The 18,679-nt window shown below is 39.2% G+C and overlaps 1 protein-coding gene across 4 annotated transcripts in view; it reads left to right on the top strand.

Moving 5' to 3' along the window:
- The window catches only part of TTF2 (transcription termination factor 2), a 42,141-nt gene extending 23,791 nt beyond the window's left edge, over positions 1–18,350 (top strand). For 2 of the 4 annotated variants that reach the window (XM_037826273.1, XM_037826271.1), the window contains 14 exons: positions 619–735; positions 1,950–2,100; positions 3,869–3,974; positions 5,668–5,849; positions 6,603–6,756; positions 7,055–7,146; positions 7,860–7,942; positions 8,340–8,485; positions 9,234–9,404; positions 12,160–12,218; positions 13,053–13,206; positions 13,904–13,986; positions 15,592–15,666; positions 17,333–18,350. In XM_037826273.1, the coding sequence (XP_037682201.1) occupies positions 619–735; positions 1,950–2,100; positions 3,869–3,974; positions 5,668–5,849; positions 6,603–6,756; positions 7,055–7,146; positions 7,860–7,942; positions 8,340–8,485; positions 9,234–9,404; positions 12,160–12,218; positions 13,053–13,206; positions 13,904–13,986; positions 15,592–15,666; positions 17,333–17,477 (1,718 nt within the window). In that variant the 3' untranslated portion in view covers positions 17,478–18,350. Of the gene's footprint in view, positions 1–618; positions 736–1,949; positions 2,101–3,868; positions 3,975–5,667; positions 5,850–6,602; positions 6,757–7,054; positions 7,147–7,859; positions 7,943–8,339; positions 8,486–9,233; positions 9,405–12,159; positions 12,219–13,052; positions 13,207–13,903; positions 13,987–15,591; positions 15,667–17,332 lie in introns of those variants that run through there. The other 2 variants (XM_037826272.1, XM_037826274.1) reach the window with 2 other exon arrangements.
- The last annotated feature ends 329 nt before the right edge of the window (positions 18,351–18,679 follow it).

Here is an 18,679-nt window from a genome sequence, read left to right as displayed (position 1 = left end):
GAGAATGGGGGGATACCTCCCTGAATCCAAGTCCCCAGACACCAGAGTCAGGGCCAACCTTGAAAGCAGGTCTTTCAAAGGAAAGAAGTCAGGCCTGCCATGTTAACTCTTTTGCTCAGTGGCAGAGCCAGAATTTGAACCATAGCCCATGCTATGTTAATATACACCCTTCTTTGATGAATTGGTACAAGGAGGGTAAGCTAAGGGAGTGGAGAGCTGTTTTGAGTTACTCCATTTCCAGAAATGTGATAACACAGTAAAGTAGGTAGAAGGATATATCTACTAGAGCTTTTAGCTTTGGTGGATGACAGGTAAAAAGACAACATCATCAAACTGAAATAGACAATATAACATGGAGATCGGAGAAAGATCCAAATAATTTAAATTTTACTAGAGTGACAGTAAATGTCTTTGATCTAGATCTCAAAATAAATAGCAGTAGCTAAAGTTCATTTTAGTAAGGAAGATGAAGGATTCCTTATTGTAGGCAAAGGAGAATGACTCATGGCACTGGCAGCAAAGAGAGCAAGGGATAAATGTTTTTGCCAGTGGTTTTCTTCTCTTGAAGTTGAGTGATTCTTTGTCCTAAGTAATTAACTCTCCTATTTTTCTTTCCAGCTGATGATATGGGCTTAGGAAAAACCCTGACAATGATTGCACTCATCCTGACCCAGAAGAATCAAGAGAAAAACAAAGAAGAGGACAAAAACTTATTTACATGGCTTTCCAAAGATGGTATAAAAAGTGCTTTAGTGGCCTACTGTTTCCTAAGTCATTTGAGTCACTTGATAGGGGAATTTTTTAAGTTGGAGAAGGCTACCTTGGGTCATATTTAATTAGTTTACTGGGAAACCAGTGTTAGACTACTTTCTTATAGTATCATTTCTGATGCTGAGTATGAATTAGAGTGATAATTTTTTCCCTTTTAATATAAATTTACTTTGACCTGAGATTAGGGGAAAAAAATTATGAAGAAAGCTGAGACTCTAGAAGACTTAGTGATGATTGTTTTTGTTAATGTTGCATATATAACTACAGGGCAGATCCAAATTAGTTAAAGTAATACTTTTAAGGAAGATCTGTCACAAGTTCAGATATTAGTCACCATGATAGGAGTTGTTTTCCATATCAGCTATGAAAAGAAAATTATCCAAAAGATCATAGACCATTTCCATCTTATCTCAACCTGTTTTTAAAATGTAATAATTGTATTTATACTTATAAAGATCTTGTATATTATTGTAGACACACCAAATATAAGGTTGTCATGTATATAAATACAGTTCTCTGTCAGATAGCTAGAAAATCAGTCTGTGGCATCTGCTCTCAGGGCCTCCAAAGAACACTGTTGTGGCTGGATTCTGTGTCCTTGTGCAGAGTGACAGCATGTGTGGGCGCACACACACATGCGCGCGCACACACACACAGGGATGTTCCTATCAGTTCTCGACTACATTAATGGAGGCGCAAGGGACTTGTAATCCATCAATAACTGGCTCCACAATGATGTTTGCTTATTTTATAAAAGGGTTTTTGTACTTATATTGTAGTGTGGATATAGATTAAATTATGCTTTTCAGAAAAAAAAAATTGTGCCACCCTATAATGAATCAACTCAGAAAGAGTTCAGAAATGATCTGGCTCCTCTGAAAATGCCTCACATTTTTTAGACCAAGATCATTCACTAGTCACTTCTTTCTCCCTCTTTAGCCTGTTGTCCCTCTGTCTTGCACTTTTATGATGGAAAATAAATAATTAAGTGTTTTGGTTTGAAAGACCATCTCTTCTAGTTCCTATTCTGCGGTAGACTATGGAAATAAGAGCGACAGTTGTTAAAATATTGATTGAAGGAATAATAAAGTCAGTCAGGAGAAAGAGTTAATGCCTTGATGAAGTCTAAAGGCTCTTCGATGAATGTAATGAGGTCTTTATTTTTCTCTCCTCTTAAGAGTCCTCTATCTTTACTTCCCATGGAACACTCATTATTTGCCCTGCTTCCTTAATCCATCATTGGAAGAAGGAGGTAGAGAAACGTGTGAGCAACAGCAGACTGAGAGTTTATCTCTATCACGGGCCAAACCGGGACCAGTGCGCGAAAGCGTAAGTACAGGAATATCGCCCATCTTACAGGTGCTCAGCATCTTAGTTTAGAAGCCATATTGACCTTCTCTGGTAGGGATAGGAAAGAAAGAATACCACCTAGAAACTACATACTGTCCTTGAAATTTCATTTAATCAGGACACAATGATATTTATGAAGACCAAAAGCAGATTTTCATTCTCAACACCAACAGCCGTTACCCTGTACTAAGAGGTGCATTTTGAGAGAAATGGATGTTGCCTTAATGTATCCTTGTCACTCTTAACAAAAGCTGCCATGTGCGAAGGCCTGAAATACCTACCGCGTCCATCAGGTGGCAGCAGCATTCCCTGGGCAAAAGAGGCTGTCAGTATTTCATGGTTGCTGAATTTTTTATTCCGAATTCACATTTTTCTTCTGTTAGTATCCATGGAACCAGCCCAGTCTTACAAAGCATATTGATATAATGCATTGATTGGTTGGCAATGGCTCATTATATTTTTATGGCTGTATATTTCACATATAAACTACCTAAGAAGTTTTAGACTCAAGAATTTAGAATGACTAGACTTAAGTGCAAAGTTCCTGAAGGGATATGAAGGAAAAAAGAAAATATTCCCCCAAATGGTAATATCTTAGTTCTAGTCTTTGTCTTTTGGTTTTTAAAGGAATTTTTCTCCTTTTCTAATTGTGATGTGAAGATCTGGGTTGAATACTTTGCTGATCTATTCGAGGATGAGAACAACGTTGTATCTGCTTCTAAGTATTCTCTTTCCCCAACCTCCAGTACTGGATATTTTCTCTCCTAAAGAATGGGGCAATAGTTTTTCTGGAGTGAATTGCCAAATTGGTGACCCTCAGTCTTATACACACCAAATCTCCTGGCTGGTAGTCACTTCACAGGGGGAGAGTATCAGGGCAGCGGTAGCTGACCTGTATGTCTTCTCCGGCATAGGATTTTGTAAGTTGCCTTCCTTTGTTCCAGATTGTTATTCAGAAATACTTGGGGTGTCACTTGATTTGCACCTCGATCATACCTAGTTTGGTGTTCAGAGTGTGCTAACTGACCGATTGGAATCATTCTCAGCTATACATCTTTATATGATATTAAGGCAGCATACAGAAGTTGATGCCTCTCTAAATTAGGCATAATGTTTTCATAAGAAATATTTATTAAAATTCTTTCAGGTACACAATATTAAGCTCCATGGGAAACTTAATATTTCATTAAGACTCTCCACATGGAGTGAGTATAGGCAAGATAAACTGAAAGCTTACAGCCTGTATTTTTTATACTGTCAGAGCTAGGTTAATGGTTTTTCACAAATTACCACACGTATACTGTGGTGGGAAGAAAGCTTCCTTGACCTAAGACAAATATGTGTCAAGGCTTTCTTACTTCCCTGGAACTTTAGCATCATCTATCTCACATAATTATTAAATATTAACTCTCAACCCTACCCTACCTTCTGTTCTGGTCAGATCATATCAAGCTTCTGATGAATCCCAGTCAGAGATTTTCCTTTCTTAATTATCAGGTAGGAAGAGAGAGGCTAATCTGTCTACCATGAGCCAGACTATAACAATCATCAAGAATAAGAGAGGGGAGCCAAGTGGATAAAACTTACGTCTCCAAAATTGTGTATACAGATGAAGGACCTAAGTTAATGAATTCTGCAGTCTGTCCTAGCCATAGGCATTTTTATAATGAGGTCACCTCTGCCTCTCTGTGTTATCAGAGTCCATAAAGGGATCTTTTACCATTTGCTTTGTGTTATATTTATGCAGCCTTTCCACATATGACATCGTGATCACTACCTATAGCCTTCTGGCCAAGGAGATTCCCACAAAGAAGCAAGAGGGAGAGATCCCAGGAACAAACCTCATTGTGGAGGTGAGGTTTGGGGATAGCCAGGGAAAGGGTTGGATCTACCCATCATTTAATGAGAATCTTTTTTTACAGGCTCAGAGATGGCAAAGGTACTTTCCTGTGAGGTCAGAAATGTCCGAAATGTTCCACCTGGTAAAAAGGAGTTCTCTCCTCAGTTGCATCTCTGGTTTATTCCAGAAAACCACCTCCATGATGAAGGTTGAATTTTGGCACAATATTTAGCTACTTTTTAAAACTAAAGATAACCACATTGCAGTTATGGTGCTAATACTCAGATGAACATAGGAAAGACTCATTCGTTGCAATTTTATTTTAGAATATTTGGAGGTATACTCTTATGATATTTTTTATATGAAGCATGCAGACACGTTTTTAGTACTGATATTTTGGTGTTAATCCATTATTCCCTGCCTCCCCTCCTCAATCTGCCCCCCCCGAAAAAGAGTTTGCAAATAATAGGGCTACAAATGGGCCAGAGGCTAAATGCTAACCATGGAAAAGAAATGGAATGTTTGCTAGTGGATGCAGGGTAATTTCAGTTATATAGTGTAGAGGCCTTATTGCATAATTATTGTGGGACTTTTCTCCAAGACCTAATCTTTTGCCTATGTTCACAGATTTCTGTATTTGTGGGCATCTCTAGAATACTTCTCCATCTTATGCACAACTTGGACTTCTTTGCAGATAACAAACTTTTCATATTCCTCAGTGGTTCTCCCTTACTTTCGGGATAAAATCCAAATTCCTTTACATGATATATCAGGCTTTGTATGATCTTGCCTTACCTGCATGTCCCTCATCTCCCCTATACCCCATTCCTACCTGTGGCACCTCATGCTTTGTCATGCCAAGGGATTTAGAGTTCCATGCCGTGCTTGGTCACACTGTTGTGCCTTTGCTCTCTCTCTGAATGAAATACTTTTCCTCCACTCCTTTTCTCAGGTTAATTTTTTTTTTTTTTAACATGCTTCAAGAATCCTTCCCTGACTACTTCCCACTTTTACCCCATTTGGTTGCATGCCTCTCACAGCCCCTTGTGCTTACCTAGGTCATAGCACTCCATTTATTCAGCAAATACTGAGTACTATGTGCCAGATGCTATTACAGATATTAGAGGATTCTGCATTTGAGCAAGACTGACCAGATTCCTACTGTCATGTATTGAATAATCCAGTGGAACTTATTAGACATAAACCGTGTTGTAATTATCTTTTTTACTTGTTTGTCTCCCCAACAAGATGTTGAGCTCCTTGAGGGTGGGAACTGTCCTTTATTTCTGGCTTAGTGTCTTACATATGAAAGTGGACTCTTAGTCAATTTTTAGTGAATTTTAGAAAATTTAGTATGTGTAGTAAAATCTAGTACATATTTCATTGAATGAGTGAATTTGCAGGCTTAATACCTAGTGTAGTCCTGGCCCATAGACATTACTCAAAAGTGTTGAAAGAATAAATGAAAACTCAAGTTAGAAAATGTTTTACTATTAGGCACCTTAAGCACAAGGACTTGAACCCTCAAGTGAATTGTTTATTTGTATTTGTTGAGTGTTTCTTAAACTTATATTTTAGTGTACTATATCTCAGCCCTCAAATTTGAAGGTAAGAGTAGGTTCTCAATATTTGTTTCTATTTCCCCTTTTTTCTTTGAGGACATTACAGTTTCCCGTACTGTTGGGTTTCACTTGTGTTTCTTCCAGAAAATCTCAACACCTTTGCTTCGAATAGTTTGGGGTCGAATCATATTGGATGAAGCTCACAATATTAAGAATCCCCGAGTGCAGACATCCATAGCTGTGTGTAGGCTGCAAGCCCATGCCCGCTGGGCTGTCACAGGGACCCCCATTCAAAACAACTTGTTGGACATGTATTCGCTGCTGAAGTGAGTAAACTTTTTGAGATTACGTAAATGTGAATCCTTCTGGTAACCCTTCATAATTATTTTACCTCTCATGGTAAAGCTCCAAAGTGTGCCAGATTTTTTTGCATAGCAGATGACATAGTCAACCTGTAAAGAACAAAAGAATTAACATTTATGAGAAAATTTCTGTTGATCAGTTGGCTGGTGTGGAACTTTGATTACATCAGTCTATATATGTGCAGAAATAGAGGACAGATTGGATTAAATGAAGCAACAACAACAAAAAAGTCACCTTTTTTCAGCATGGTAGATGTTTTGGGCTACTTCTCCTTTTAAAACATATGACCTGGGGTCAAGACTATAATTTATTTGAAGCAAACAGAAAAGAATGCTGATTTTAAAATACTTCTTTTTATTCTAATCAGCCTATAAGAAGATCTGAGAAGATGTGGTATTTCATTGCTAGCTTTCAAAGCTTTAGGAATAAATTCTAGCTATTGGTTATATTATATCCTGTTGTGACATATAATTTACCTGTTGTAGACATTGTTGAAGGAAAAATTCACATTTGTATAATGTGGTTTTCATTACTGACTTGGATCCTTCTGCTCTGTCTAGCAGAGCTTTCCTATGAAATTCACTTAAAAATGATCGGATGACAGATGCAACAGAAAATCTGATTTGTTTTTCCTCTTATGTCTTATTTGAACCCTTATGCCATCCTCCTGTACCTCACCTTTCCTACACTCTGCCTTTCTTTCCTGACAAAAAAAGATTTCTCCGTTGTTCTCCATTTGATGAGTTCCATCTGTGGAAGAGTCAGGTTGACAATGGCTCAAAGAAAGGAGGAGAACGGTTGAGCATCTTAACCAAGAGCCTTTTGCTCAGGAGAACAAAAGATCAGCTGGACCTCACCGGCAAACCCTTGGTAATCTCCTTTATAACCTGACCCTGGGCGAGGCCTGGGAAGGAGGATGACCATGTCCTTGTCTTGTGTTGAGCAGCCATCTGCTTTGCTTTAGGAACCTCTGAGTGCCCCATTTTCCTCAAGAGGAAGCCCTGGGGTTGCTGCCTTGTGTTACAGCAATCCTATTTTTAGGGAAGGTTAGAAGCTGCTGTCCAGGGGATGACTAGATTCCCACTGTCAAATTTGGGGTATTAGAACTGTTAATATTCAGTTTATTTGTATAGCTTCATGCAAGCTTCTTTTTCTTTTATTCTTCCAGGTGATGCTGCCCCAGCGTAAATTTCAGTCACACCATTTAAAGCTTTCAGAAGATGAACAGACTGTTTATAATGTCTTTTTTGCCAGATCGAGGTATATGCAATGAATAAGCATCTTCTCACATTTATTGTTGTTTTATTCCTGTCCTTGCTTGGGAGTGAGGTGAGGACCAAGTTTCCTCTAACTATATTTATGGTATTATTGATTAGTTGGATATCTGCATTCCCTTTTCTATCTCCCCTCTCTATGTTCCCTTCCCCTGACTCCCTCTCTGTCTCATATATATACACTGAAGTCTTCTGAATCTATTCTGTTCTCTCAGTGGATCCTTGCATGGAAGCCCTAGGGTATGGTTACTGCACACTAGATCTGCTTGGTCCTTAGGCAGCTGTATTGGGAAATTACATGTCTTTGTCCTGCCACTCAATTTGTGTTCATCAGCATCTCACTGGAGCTTAAAAAGGGTTCTGTAATCCTTCATGTCATTGTTCTTTGCACTATCTCTAGAAATCCTGTCCTTTCCTGAATTGCAGATTTACTCCCCTGCTTGGTACTTTTCACTTCCGATGTGAATACAGTTTCCTCTTTTTATACCATGTATTTATTGCTAGCTCATATTTTTTAAAACTAATGATATCTTTTTCATCACCTTTGGCCATTGCTTGCTATGGTTTTGGCATTGTTTAACAAGTTCCCTTCTATAATTTACCAAGGTCCTACTGCAAGCACAGTTAAGCAGTAATCACTGTAAATCTGTTTGGTTTTAGAGACCATCATACATGCATTTTCTTTTTTGTCTGAGGCAGGTCAGCTCTGCAGTCTTATCTAACAAGACATGCAAGTGGATACAGCCAATCTGGAAGAAGCCTTGATAATCCATTCAGTAGAGGTAAGTAGTGGGATACTTATGAATACATGTAACTAGGGAAAGTAGGGATTCAGACTCAGTAAGATAACAGAGATGGGTGATTATGAAATTCTTGGTGCCAGAGACTTGACCTCAGCTAGGCACCCCAACCAAAGTAAAATATGCTGATTTGCCAGACACCAGACCTGGTCATCTAAACTTCTTTTTTATTGTTTTCTAAATCTGCTTTATTAAAATGCAGTTAGGTCTATAAAGAAAACCAGTATTTCATTTGACTTAATTCTTGGTTGGTATAGAAGCGAGTTATAACTATATTATTGAATCTCAGATCAAACAATGCAACAGGCTCATTTAGTTCCCGATTCTTTCCCCGTGTTTCTCTTTCTGAAATCCTGTACTATTTCTCGTGGTTTGTTTGCACTCTTGGAAGTGACACAGGAGTTTGGATCCAGTGGGCCTGGCTGCCCTGTGGCCTTGGACTCTCAGACATCCAGCACTGCCCACATTTTGTCACAGTTGCTGAGACTCCGCCAGTGTTGCTGTCATCTTTCTTTACTGAAGTCGGTAAGAAAAGCCCTTAGGACATTGTAATATGGTGCACCAGAGGGTCCACCTGAGAGGTCCCTTTCAGTCTCCTGCTGCTGTGATCCCATCTGCTGGGTCATGGAAAATGATGTTTTGGTGTTCAGTGGGGAGTGGGTGGGAGGGACTTGCTCATTTTACTTTATTTTATGTTAATCGTGCTATTTCTGTAGTGTCTGGGATAGTGTTTTTTGGCTTCTTTGTTAAAAAGGAAATAATTTATGAATGCTTTGTTATTTCAGGATGTCGTAAAGCTAATTTAGTTATTGGCGTTTTCTGCTTTCAGGCAGTATTGAGGCTTTTAAGTTAAGGTATGAAAACAGGTATTAATACAGTTTGAAAAGTTGCCTTTACATTGTATAGAGGCACATCCGTAATTAAGAGAGTATGCTACACTCTTGGGGAGCTGCAGTACTTTATTCTGATTGTCAGTAGTTTAATTAGCTATTGTTTCAGCTGGGGAAAATAGAACACTCATGTAGTCTGTCTGGAAAATCTTTAAAAAAGTTCCAGCATTTGATTTATCGTTACTCTGGTTTAAAAAAAAATTTTTTTTTAAAAACTTGAAAATTACAGTTTAATCGGAATTTCTCTGTGGAATTACTCATGATAAATTACAAAACATTTGCTGTGTGAAGTGTTAAGCTGTCAACACTTCATTAGCAGGTAAATGGCTGCCTCAGCTGCCAAAGACCTTCCCTGCTCCTGTCCGCTTTCTTTATTCTACCAGGCCCTGGACCCCACAGAACTGAAGAGTGAAGGCCTTGTCCTGTCCCTGGAAGAGCAGCTCAGTGCTTTGACCTTGTCTGAACTCCAGAGCTCAGAGCCCTCTTCCACTGTGTCCCTTAATGGCACATGCTTCGAGGTGGAGCTTTTTGAAGATACAAGAAAAAGCACTAAGGTATTTTTTAATGCATTTTTACTGTGAAATTTAACATTTTTACAGAACGGTGATAACTTTCAAAGTATGATTTAACCAGTAGTTAGCAAATTTCAAAGAATGTTATGGGTTACAGTTCCACAATTTCAGTTATTTCCTTATTGTGATATATAACATATATACAGAAAGGTGATAACTTTCAAAGTACAATTTAACAAGTGCTTATATAGGTAATTGCAAAGAATGTTATGGGTTACATTTCCACAATTCCACTGATTTTCCTTATTGTGAAATGTAAGATATATATAGAAAGTTAATAACTTTCAAAGTACAATTTAACAAGTAGCTATAGAGCAAATTTCAAAGAATGTTATGGGTTGCAGATCCACCGTTTCAGTTATTTCCTTCTAGCTATTCTAATACACTAGCATCTAAATATATATATATAAAGAAAAGACTCAGTATTCATAATCCTTTGTTAAATCCTATCTTGTCTGTTACTACCTACCCCTTCCTCTCTTTTAATCACTTTCTCGATCTTCAGGGGTGTCTAGGTAGTGACCACCCTAACTTGTTCATATTGAAAAGGGGTATTGACATTATGGGGAAGGGGGCTGCATCAGGTTGATGTTCTTAAAGAGGCTGTTGCCTCTGAGTTTTAGGACTTGACTGGCATAGGAACACTCTGGTGGATTTAAGTTTCTGAGGGATAAACTTAGGGAGTGAAACTTTTGTAGAGTCTCAGATAGGGACCTAGGTATTTTAGGACTACTGTTGGTTAGGGCTTGGCATGCTGTGGCCATTTGGGACATCTAAGCTGGAGCTTGCATAAGAGTAACCTCCAGGATAGCTTCTTGACTCTATTTGAAATCTCTTAGCCACTGTAACCTTATTTTGTTACCTTTCTTTTCCCCCTTTTGTTCAAAAAGGCTTTCTTAATCCCTCGATGTCTGGGCCAGTTTTGTCCCACATCATCAAGGAGATTTACTCCTCTGGGAGTCATGTCCCATGTCGGGGGGAGGTTAATGCATTTATTTGTTGATTTGGGCTTAGAGACAGGAACGCCACATCTGAGCAACAAAAGAGTTTCTCTGGAGGTGCCTCTTAGGCATAATTATATGAAGGCTGAGCCACCCTTTTACAGCCATAAGTTTCACAAGAGCAAGCTTCAAGATCAAGGGCTTGACTTATCAAGTAGGGGGTTCCTAATTTCACATAGCATATAGTCTGTACTAAGGTGTTTTTGTCTCCTCTATTTTGGTAGAGAGATTTAGATTCCTCACACATTTTCCTATAGGAGAGCTTCACTTTTTCATGTGAGTTCTAGCTTTGAATCAGTGTACCTTTTACCACCTGGAGTTGCCAAATCACCAGGCAATTCAGTGCTCTGTTCTCTTATTAACTGAAATAAAACAAGTCTACCTGATTTTCTCCCTCCTAATTCAAAACGGTAGAGTCCTTTGACTCCCTTCCTACTCTGGCATCAAGATTTGTGTTATGATTGAAAAGCAGCCTCGTGCATGGTGGATGATCCCTGCAGGTAACTGTTATACCAACAAAATTATAGAATGTAGGAGCTAAGGGTGCCTCCTAGAGTTCATCTGGTTCAAGCCCATCTTTTTACTGAAGAGAAATCTGAATTCTTAACTGGGATTCCAAGGTGGTGCAGCCATTTGATGACAGAGCGAGAACTATGATCATCTCTTGATTCCTGATCCAATTTTCTTCCAGCATTCTGGGGATGAACTCTAGGGCCCTTGCAGGCTTTTGATAGTCTTTCACATTAGCGGTCAGGAAGAACCCAGTTTTTCTCCAAAGGCATTCTCTACTTATTCTTACTGACTCCTGCCATGTGGACTCACTCATGCCCTGAGGAGTTTTAGTAAATACCCAGAGGCCTTGTTTAGAAGTTTTAGCAAGTGTTCCTCAGACTGGGCAGGTCCTTTTCTACAATACATGTAGTATGCCTTAAAGTACATAAAGCTCTCTCATTATTTCCTTCTGCAAATGATAGGATAGTACCTTCTCTTTTCCAGTAATGTGCTAGGGGTACAGAAATGAACCAGAATGTACTGTCCCTGCCTCCTTGGGGCATCTCGAGTTGTGAAAGCAAGAGATGATTAATAAGCAATTAATATACAGTGTGATAAGGACCATGACAAGTAGAAACAAAAGGTGCTAAAGTAGCACATAGGCTGTGGACCCCTCACCCATACTTTGGGGGTTGGAAAAGACCCCCAAGAAGTGGCATTAAACTAGCAGGCAAGGGTGTTCCAGGCAGAGGGAACAGTATGGATGAGAGAGTAGCTTATTGGAGGAAAACTTTTGGTATGATTAGAGCATCAAGTTTGAGGAGGGCATAGTGAGAGATAAGTCTAGAGAAGTAAGCAGAGGCCAGAGTGGCAAGGCAGGGACAGTACCTTCTGGTTCATTTCTGTACCGCTAGCACATTACTGGAAAAGAGAAGGTACTATCCTATCATTTGCAGAAGGAAATAATGAGAGAGCTTTATGTACTTTAAGGCATACTACATGTACAGTAGGTCATTTTAAGGAATTTAGATTTTATCCTCAGTGGGAAGCCATTGAAGGGGCTTTAGCCAGGAAAGGAAATGACAAATTTACATTTTAGAAATGACCCTTGGGCCACATAGAGGAGAATGGAAATAGAGAGGGGTTAGACTAGAAACAAAGAGACATCTAGGATTTCATGTGAGAGAAGATGGAGAAAATTGAATTTGCTCAAACCTACGTATTTCAATGTAACATTTTCCCAGATATCATCTCTATTGGCAGAATTGGAAGCAATCCAAAGAAATTCAGGCTCCCAAAAGAGGTAAGCGTGTTATTTCGTTATCTAAGTAATAGTTGTAATTAAGCAAGAAAATTTGATATTGTGGATAGTCATAAATCGCAGCTTTTTATAGCAAAACTCTTTAGTTGTGCTCAGCAGAAAGCACAAATTCCCTATGATTTCTAATTACGGTATTGTGGTTACAGATTGGAAAGGAAATCCCTAAAGGATCAGGGTAAGCTAAGCATCTGAAGAAACATTTAAAAGTATATAAAGAAAAGCAAGGGAATGACAAATGCAAAAGGGAGGGAGAGTGTGTGGTCAGACAGGGAGCTCTGGCAGTGTTAGTGATATTCTTAAACTGCATGCATGGATGCAAGGAATTTCATTTTATTTGTTATAACATATATATGCTGTACACCTGCATTTGTATATATGAAATATTTAAATCTAAAACAAATTTTAAACTTTAAATAAAACCTCCCTGGGGGAAGTAGAGAAACCTTGCAACGTGTTCAGGCTGGCAAAGGAGAGGGTGGCCTGTATCCCTTTGCTGCAGGACCACACATCATCTCTGGATGAGCACCATGACCCCAAATAATAGAAGGTTGCTGCAATCACTGCTTTAGCCTGGCCGCCACCTTATTCTGACTTCATTTAATACACGTTAGTTGTAGAGTGGATCTAAATAACTGGAAGCAGTATAATCTCATAATGTGACCTATGTACCTTTTTCCCTTAGGCAGCAGAAAGCCTTCCCTCACCTCCATTTGGTGACTGACTCTTAAGATTAATAGGGACATTAAAGCCCTGCAGATGAGTTTAATTTGCTCTGTCTTGGGGGTGTTTGGATTTTCATTTGACTCTTCCTTCCAGCGTCATTGTCTCTCAGTGGACCTGCATGCTCAAAGTTGTGGCATTGCACCTTAAGAGGCATGGACTGACCTACGCCACCATCGATGGCTCTGTCAACCCCAAACAGAGGATGGACTTGGTAGAGGCATTCAACAGCAAATCCAGGGACCCTCAGGTACAAGCCATTCCTGTCAGAGCTGTGTAACACAGAGCAAACCATTTTCAATTCTACAGATAAAACTTATTTTGAATATTTATAGCTTTGACCCCTCCAAGGGTTCATAATTTATTAGACATTTATTAGAGCACATATCAAAGTGTACAAATATTCTGAAGAGGATAAAATCATGAGGGCTAAAAGGGGAGTAAGATCAGAACTGCTTGAGATCAGGAGGATCTTTGCAGAGGAGGCAGTATTTGGGATAGGCCTTGAAAGAGAGGTGGGATTTAGATATGAGTAAATATGGAGGGAAATGGAAGAACAAAGGCATATAATCATGGATAGTAAGAATTTGGAAAGCATTCGTAAAGTGATAGGCAGGAGTATCATTGTAGCACTGGGGTGGGGAGGACTGATGGGATGGACATAATCTGGTTAATGGAAAGCTTATCAAGCTAACGACCCCCAGGGCTCTTAAAGAATGGTGCTTGTATATTTTGGCAGACATACGATTAGTTTTTTGAGGTTGACTCACACACACACACAAAAATGTGAAGAATTTCCTCAAAGGTGAGGCATGTGTTTACACAGAAGGAAATTTAATAGGAACTCATTGTTTTGTCTGTATTGGCTGTGGGCTTGAACCTGAGACAGGAGAGATGTCTTATGAGACCAAGTCTGTATAAAGTTAATGGTGTGCTTCCTTTTGGAGGTTATGCTAATCTCTCTCTTGGCTGGAGGTGTTGGTCTGAACCTAACTGGAGGAAACCATCTTTTTCTTCTGGACATGCACTGGTAACTATTCTGGATTTTTTAATTGTCCCAGCATAGCTGGGAGACCAGTGGGTTAAAGGGGCAATAAGGACTTTTTATGTTGTATGTGCTCTTTTTTTTAATCATAGAGATGCCTCCATGCATATATAACCACAGATCTAAACAGGCTGTCGGGCTAGCTGACTTCCCTGAATTCCTGAGCAAGCAGGGCTTCAAATGACTACTTAAAATAGTCCATTCACTTTATTTTTAATCTCATATTTGTTTCCATGGAAACTGGGAGCAGAGCTTTTCCTCCTAGCTAAGAGCTAACACCTCTCAGTTTTACCTCTTCTCCAAAATACCACATTGCAGGCAGATTTGTTGAGATCCAAGAAAATGTTAACCTTGGAAGAGAAGGGGAAGCGTTACTCCTAAAGAAAAAGGCAAATGAATTTCTAATTATGTTAGAAATACACTTAACACATCACCCCTGGAAGCGCTGCATGTCATGTCAATACCAGGAGTGTAGCAGCGACCTTTCTGGAAACAAAGTGAACGAGTTAGTGTGTTGCTAGGAGAATATGTCAGAATTATTAGTCCCAATGTTTGGGTTTCCAGTTTTGACAATCAGGGATCACTGCTGCAGGCACTGCTGCTGGGATTGTCATTTGTCTAATTTTCCAGGCAGCCCAGATGTACAAACAGGCCAACCTGTTATCTTCTGGGAGATTGGATTTGGGATTTATTATTCTTGGGACCCTCCAATACATGTGAGTGAGGAAAGCATGTTGGGAATGTATGGTGGGAATTACGCTGTTTTCTGAAATAGAGAACGTGATCCAAGATTTTAAAGAGGTACAATAAGAAAATTTTGAGTTTGGAGTTTTGAATGAGAATCTATAAGAAGGAAAATTGAGTCTCCTTAGTTGAATCATAGAATATATATATATTTTTTTTTATTCCACCCTAATCAATACTAGTAAGTCTGTCCCCACAGGATTGCATTAAAGAAGATGGCTTTGGACAAAATATATCCAAACCAGCACAGCTATATATACTTTTTTTAAAAATTCAATTTTATTGAGATATATTCACATAACATGCAGTCATACAAAGCGTGCTGAATCATAGAATATTAAAATTGAAAAACATATTCGATATCATTTAGCCAGCCCTCACATTTTCCAGGTTAGAATCTGAAGCCTGCAGGACTGAGGTTAAATGACTTGCCCAGGGTCATCCAGTTTGTGACTGAAGTTGAGTGTATGTTTCACCTCATTAACTTATAGTCATCAAGTGATGATGGTGTTATTATTGTAATCTAACCCAAGTTTCTCAGAGAGCAAGCAGGTGTCTGGGATAGGCCAACGTAACCTAGAATGGGGTTGGCAAGCTTTTTCTGTAAATATTTTAGGCTTTGCAGGTCACACACGTCTCTGTCGCATATTCTTTCTTTCTTTTCTTTCTCCCTTTCTTCCTTTCTTCCTTCCTTTCCTTTCTTTCAACAACACCTTAAAAATGCAACTACTAGTTTTAGCTCACAGCCTTGTAGGCTTTGGGCTGGACTTGACCCATAGGCTGTCATTTGTATACCCATGGCTTAGGAATGTCAGCATCTCTGAGCTTTATTCTCTATTCTGACAGGAATCCAGCACTCGAAGATCAAGCTTGTGACCGAATTTATCGAGTAGGGCAGGAGAAAGATGTTGTCATACACAGGTAAGTAAAGGTCTCCCAGCACCCACAAGCCTTCCCAAGTTTTTCCTTGGTAATGTTTTAAAGGACAGTATTTGGTGATCACTTTTGTAACACGTTCCTGAGGTGCTCCCTCTTTGGTACTCATAGTCAAGAAGGGAACAGAAGCAGTAAGTCCAAAATCTGTATCTTTAGTTCTCAGGTCTCCTAAACTTCAGGCCTGCATATACAAATCTCTGCCAACTTCCTGAGTGTCCACATACTCATCTATTATTTATTCATTCATTTCATTCACCTTATTCACCAAATACCTATTGCGTACCCACTGTATAGCAAGTACCAGTGCATCCTCCAGGACCTCAAACTAAAATTGTTTTTCCACATCACTTCAAGTCTATTTATTCTTCTGGATTCCTTGTTTTTGTGACTGGTATCACTATTCATCTAATCATATAGCCAGAAACTAGACTTCTCCCTTTTTCTTACTTTTCACACACCAAGTCCTTTAAATTTATTTTCTAAACATTTCTTATAACCTTCCTTTCTTTTCCACCCCCACTGCCATTTTCTTCTGTCAAGCTCTTGTCATTTCTCACCTTTTCTCTTTTGGTAACTGAATCTTCTAACCCTTCCCTCACTGACTCCTGCCCTCTTCTACGTCACCACCAAGGGGCACTTCCTAACTAATAAATCTGTCATTACACTCCTCCAATTCTTCAGTAGTTATCACTTATAGGATAAAATCTTGATTTTAACATGTAAGCTACTCTAGATTTTGACATGTAAAACTGCTCATCATCTGGTCGCTACCAGACTCCTGAGCTTCTGCCGTTCGTCAAACAACATGATTGCGTGCTTGTGACTTTTGCCCAGTCTATACCGATTGGTTTGATCTTCCTCCAACATTCCTTGCTCTAAAACTCCTCCATGGATTTACACACATTGTTCTCATTCTCTCGAATGCCCTCCCCACTATTGCAGCTGGCAAAGCCTTGCTGATCCTACAGATCACACATTAAGAAGGAACTCTTCAATGGAGGCCTTCCCTGACCGCCCCAGACAGATTTTCTTTTACTCCTTTTGTACGCTGAACATACTTCCATTATGGCACTTACTGGGTTGCATTGTTACTGTTATTTCTTTGTTTTGCTCTCCTATGATCTCCTTTGTATTCATCCTTCCATCCCCACACCTAGTGTAGTATGTGGCATATAGTGAATGTTTAATAAATACTTGTTAATGCAGGAACAAATGACAAAAGTGGCATTTCCTCAGTTTGCAAACCCTGCTTTCAATGTGAATTAGCCAAGAAATAGGAAGCTCTATATTTAAAAGAACACAAAAATGTTTGGCATAAACTTGGTAAGTTTTAAGGCCTCCAGACCTTATTAAGAAGGAGCTTTTTGGATGAAAGCTGGATTGCTTACTTTTTTCAGATAAGGGATATATTTTGCTGATTTTGGTCTTCCTCAGTTATCTTAGCTTCAGAAAGAGTCAATTTGAGTGTCATCATTTTAAATGGACATATATTAAGTCATGGCTATTTGGATTCTCTAAACAGAGGGCTCTTAACGGAATCCAAGAAAACCAGAACAAAGGAAGAAATCTCATTTAAAAACTAAACATAGTAGAATTTTAAATTTGTTATTAGATACACTGCTTTGAGGTTTGATTGTTATTTATTTTTTAGATTTGTTTGTGAGGGAACAGTGGAAGAGAAGATCTTACAGCTTCAAGAAAAAAAGAAAGATTTGGCCAAGCAGGTCCTATCAGGAACTGGAGAATCTGTCACCAAACTCACCCTGGCTGACCTCAAAGTTCTTTTTGGCATCTAACCTGCTTATAGGGCTCAGAATAGTGCCCCTGTTGGCTTGAATCAGGATCTGAAGATAACAACCTAACCGGGATCCCTGCACTCTGTTCTTGGCATTCCATTTCACTGTCAAGCCTTATGTCCTCTTTAAAATGAGACATAATCTTGCCCCCAGAATTGAGGATCAGGCATCATGTTAATGAGTTGGTTGAGTGATTTAATGATTGAGTGGTATAGAAACCAATAAATTGTTTCAGATAGAAGAAAATACGCTGGTGTTAGATGATTTGGGACAACTCTGGAAGAGTTGTACGTATGCTTTTGTAAAAGCTCAAAAAGCCCTCACCTTTCTGTTCTCAGCTGATCAGGAAGCCAGTGTCATTACCTGGGCTGCACACTGCCCCCCCCCCCCCCCATTTCTTCTTGCCCCCGAGGCTGCTCCTGTAACCATCTCTCTATGGCGGGAGCAGAATGCAGATCCCTGCAGCAGCTCCTCTGCAGCTGTCTCAGTTCAGGCAGTTCTTCCTCTCAGTCTTAAGATCAGGGTGATGCTTTGTATGTAAGCACGTGTTTAGTATTCATATCACTGTATCCTTTGATATTGTGTGATTTAGTATTTGTGTCATTGTATAATTTGGTAGTTATATCTTTTAGTATTATTGTATCACTTAGCATTTCTGTTGCCTCATTTAGTTTTTGCATCATACCATTTAACACTTGTATTATTTAGTATTTGTAGTGTCATTTTTTATAGTATTTAATTTGACAAATTTTTGTATTTTTACAAGCTTTGCAGCATTTGTATCATTTTGTATATCACTTGGTATTTCTAGGGTATCATTTAGTATTTGTGTTATCATTGATACCATCTAATAAATATGTGTTTAGCAATGTAGCAGAGCCATTCATGCTATGTGTTTGCCACACTCTATTTTCTTTTCCTTCTGGACACCCAGAGAGTCTGCATTTCCCAGTCTTTGCTGCAGTTAGATGGGGCCATATTACTTAGTTCTACTCAACGGAATGTGGAGGGCAGCGAGTTAGTCATTTCTAGGTTATCCTCTAACGCTTTCTTAGTGACTCTTCATGAAGTTTCGTCCCTCGTGGGCCTGCTGGATACAGAGGAACTGATGGAAGACTACAGAGCCCTAGGGAATGGTAATGCCACTAGGTTCCAGGAGTTCTGAACCTTTTTGTTTTTGTGCCGTGGACCCTTTGGCCATC

Source organism: Choloepus didactylus, chromosome 2, assembly GCF_015220235.1.
Source record: "Choloepus didactylus isolate mChoDid1 chromosome 2, mChoDid1.pri, whole genome shotgun sequence".
Taxonomy (NCBI): Eukaryota; Metazoa; Chordata; class Mammalia; order Pilosa; family Megalonychidae; genus Choloepus; species Choloepus didactylus.
This window is presented reverse-complemented; position numbering and strand designations above follow the sequence as displayed.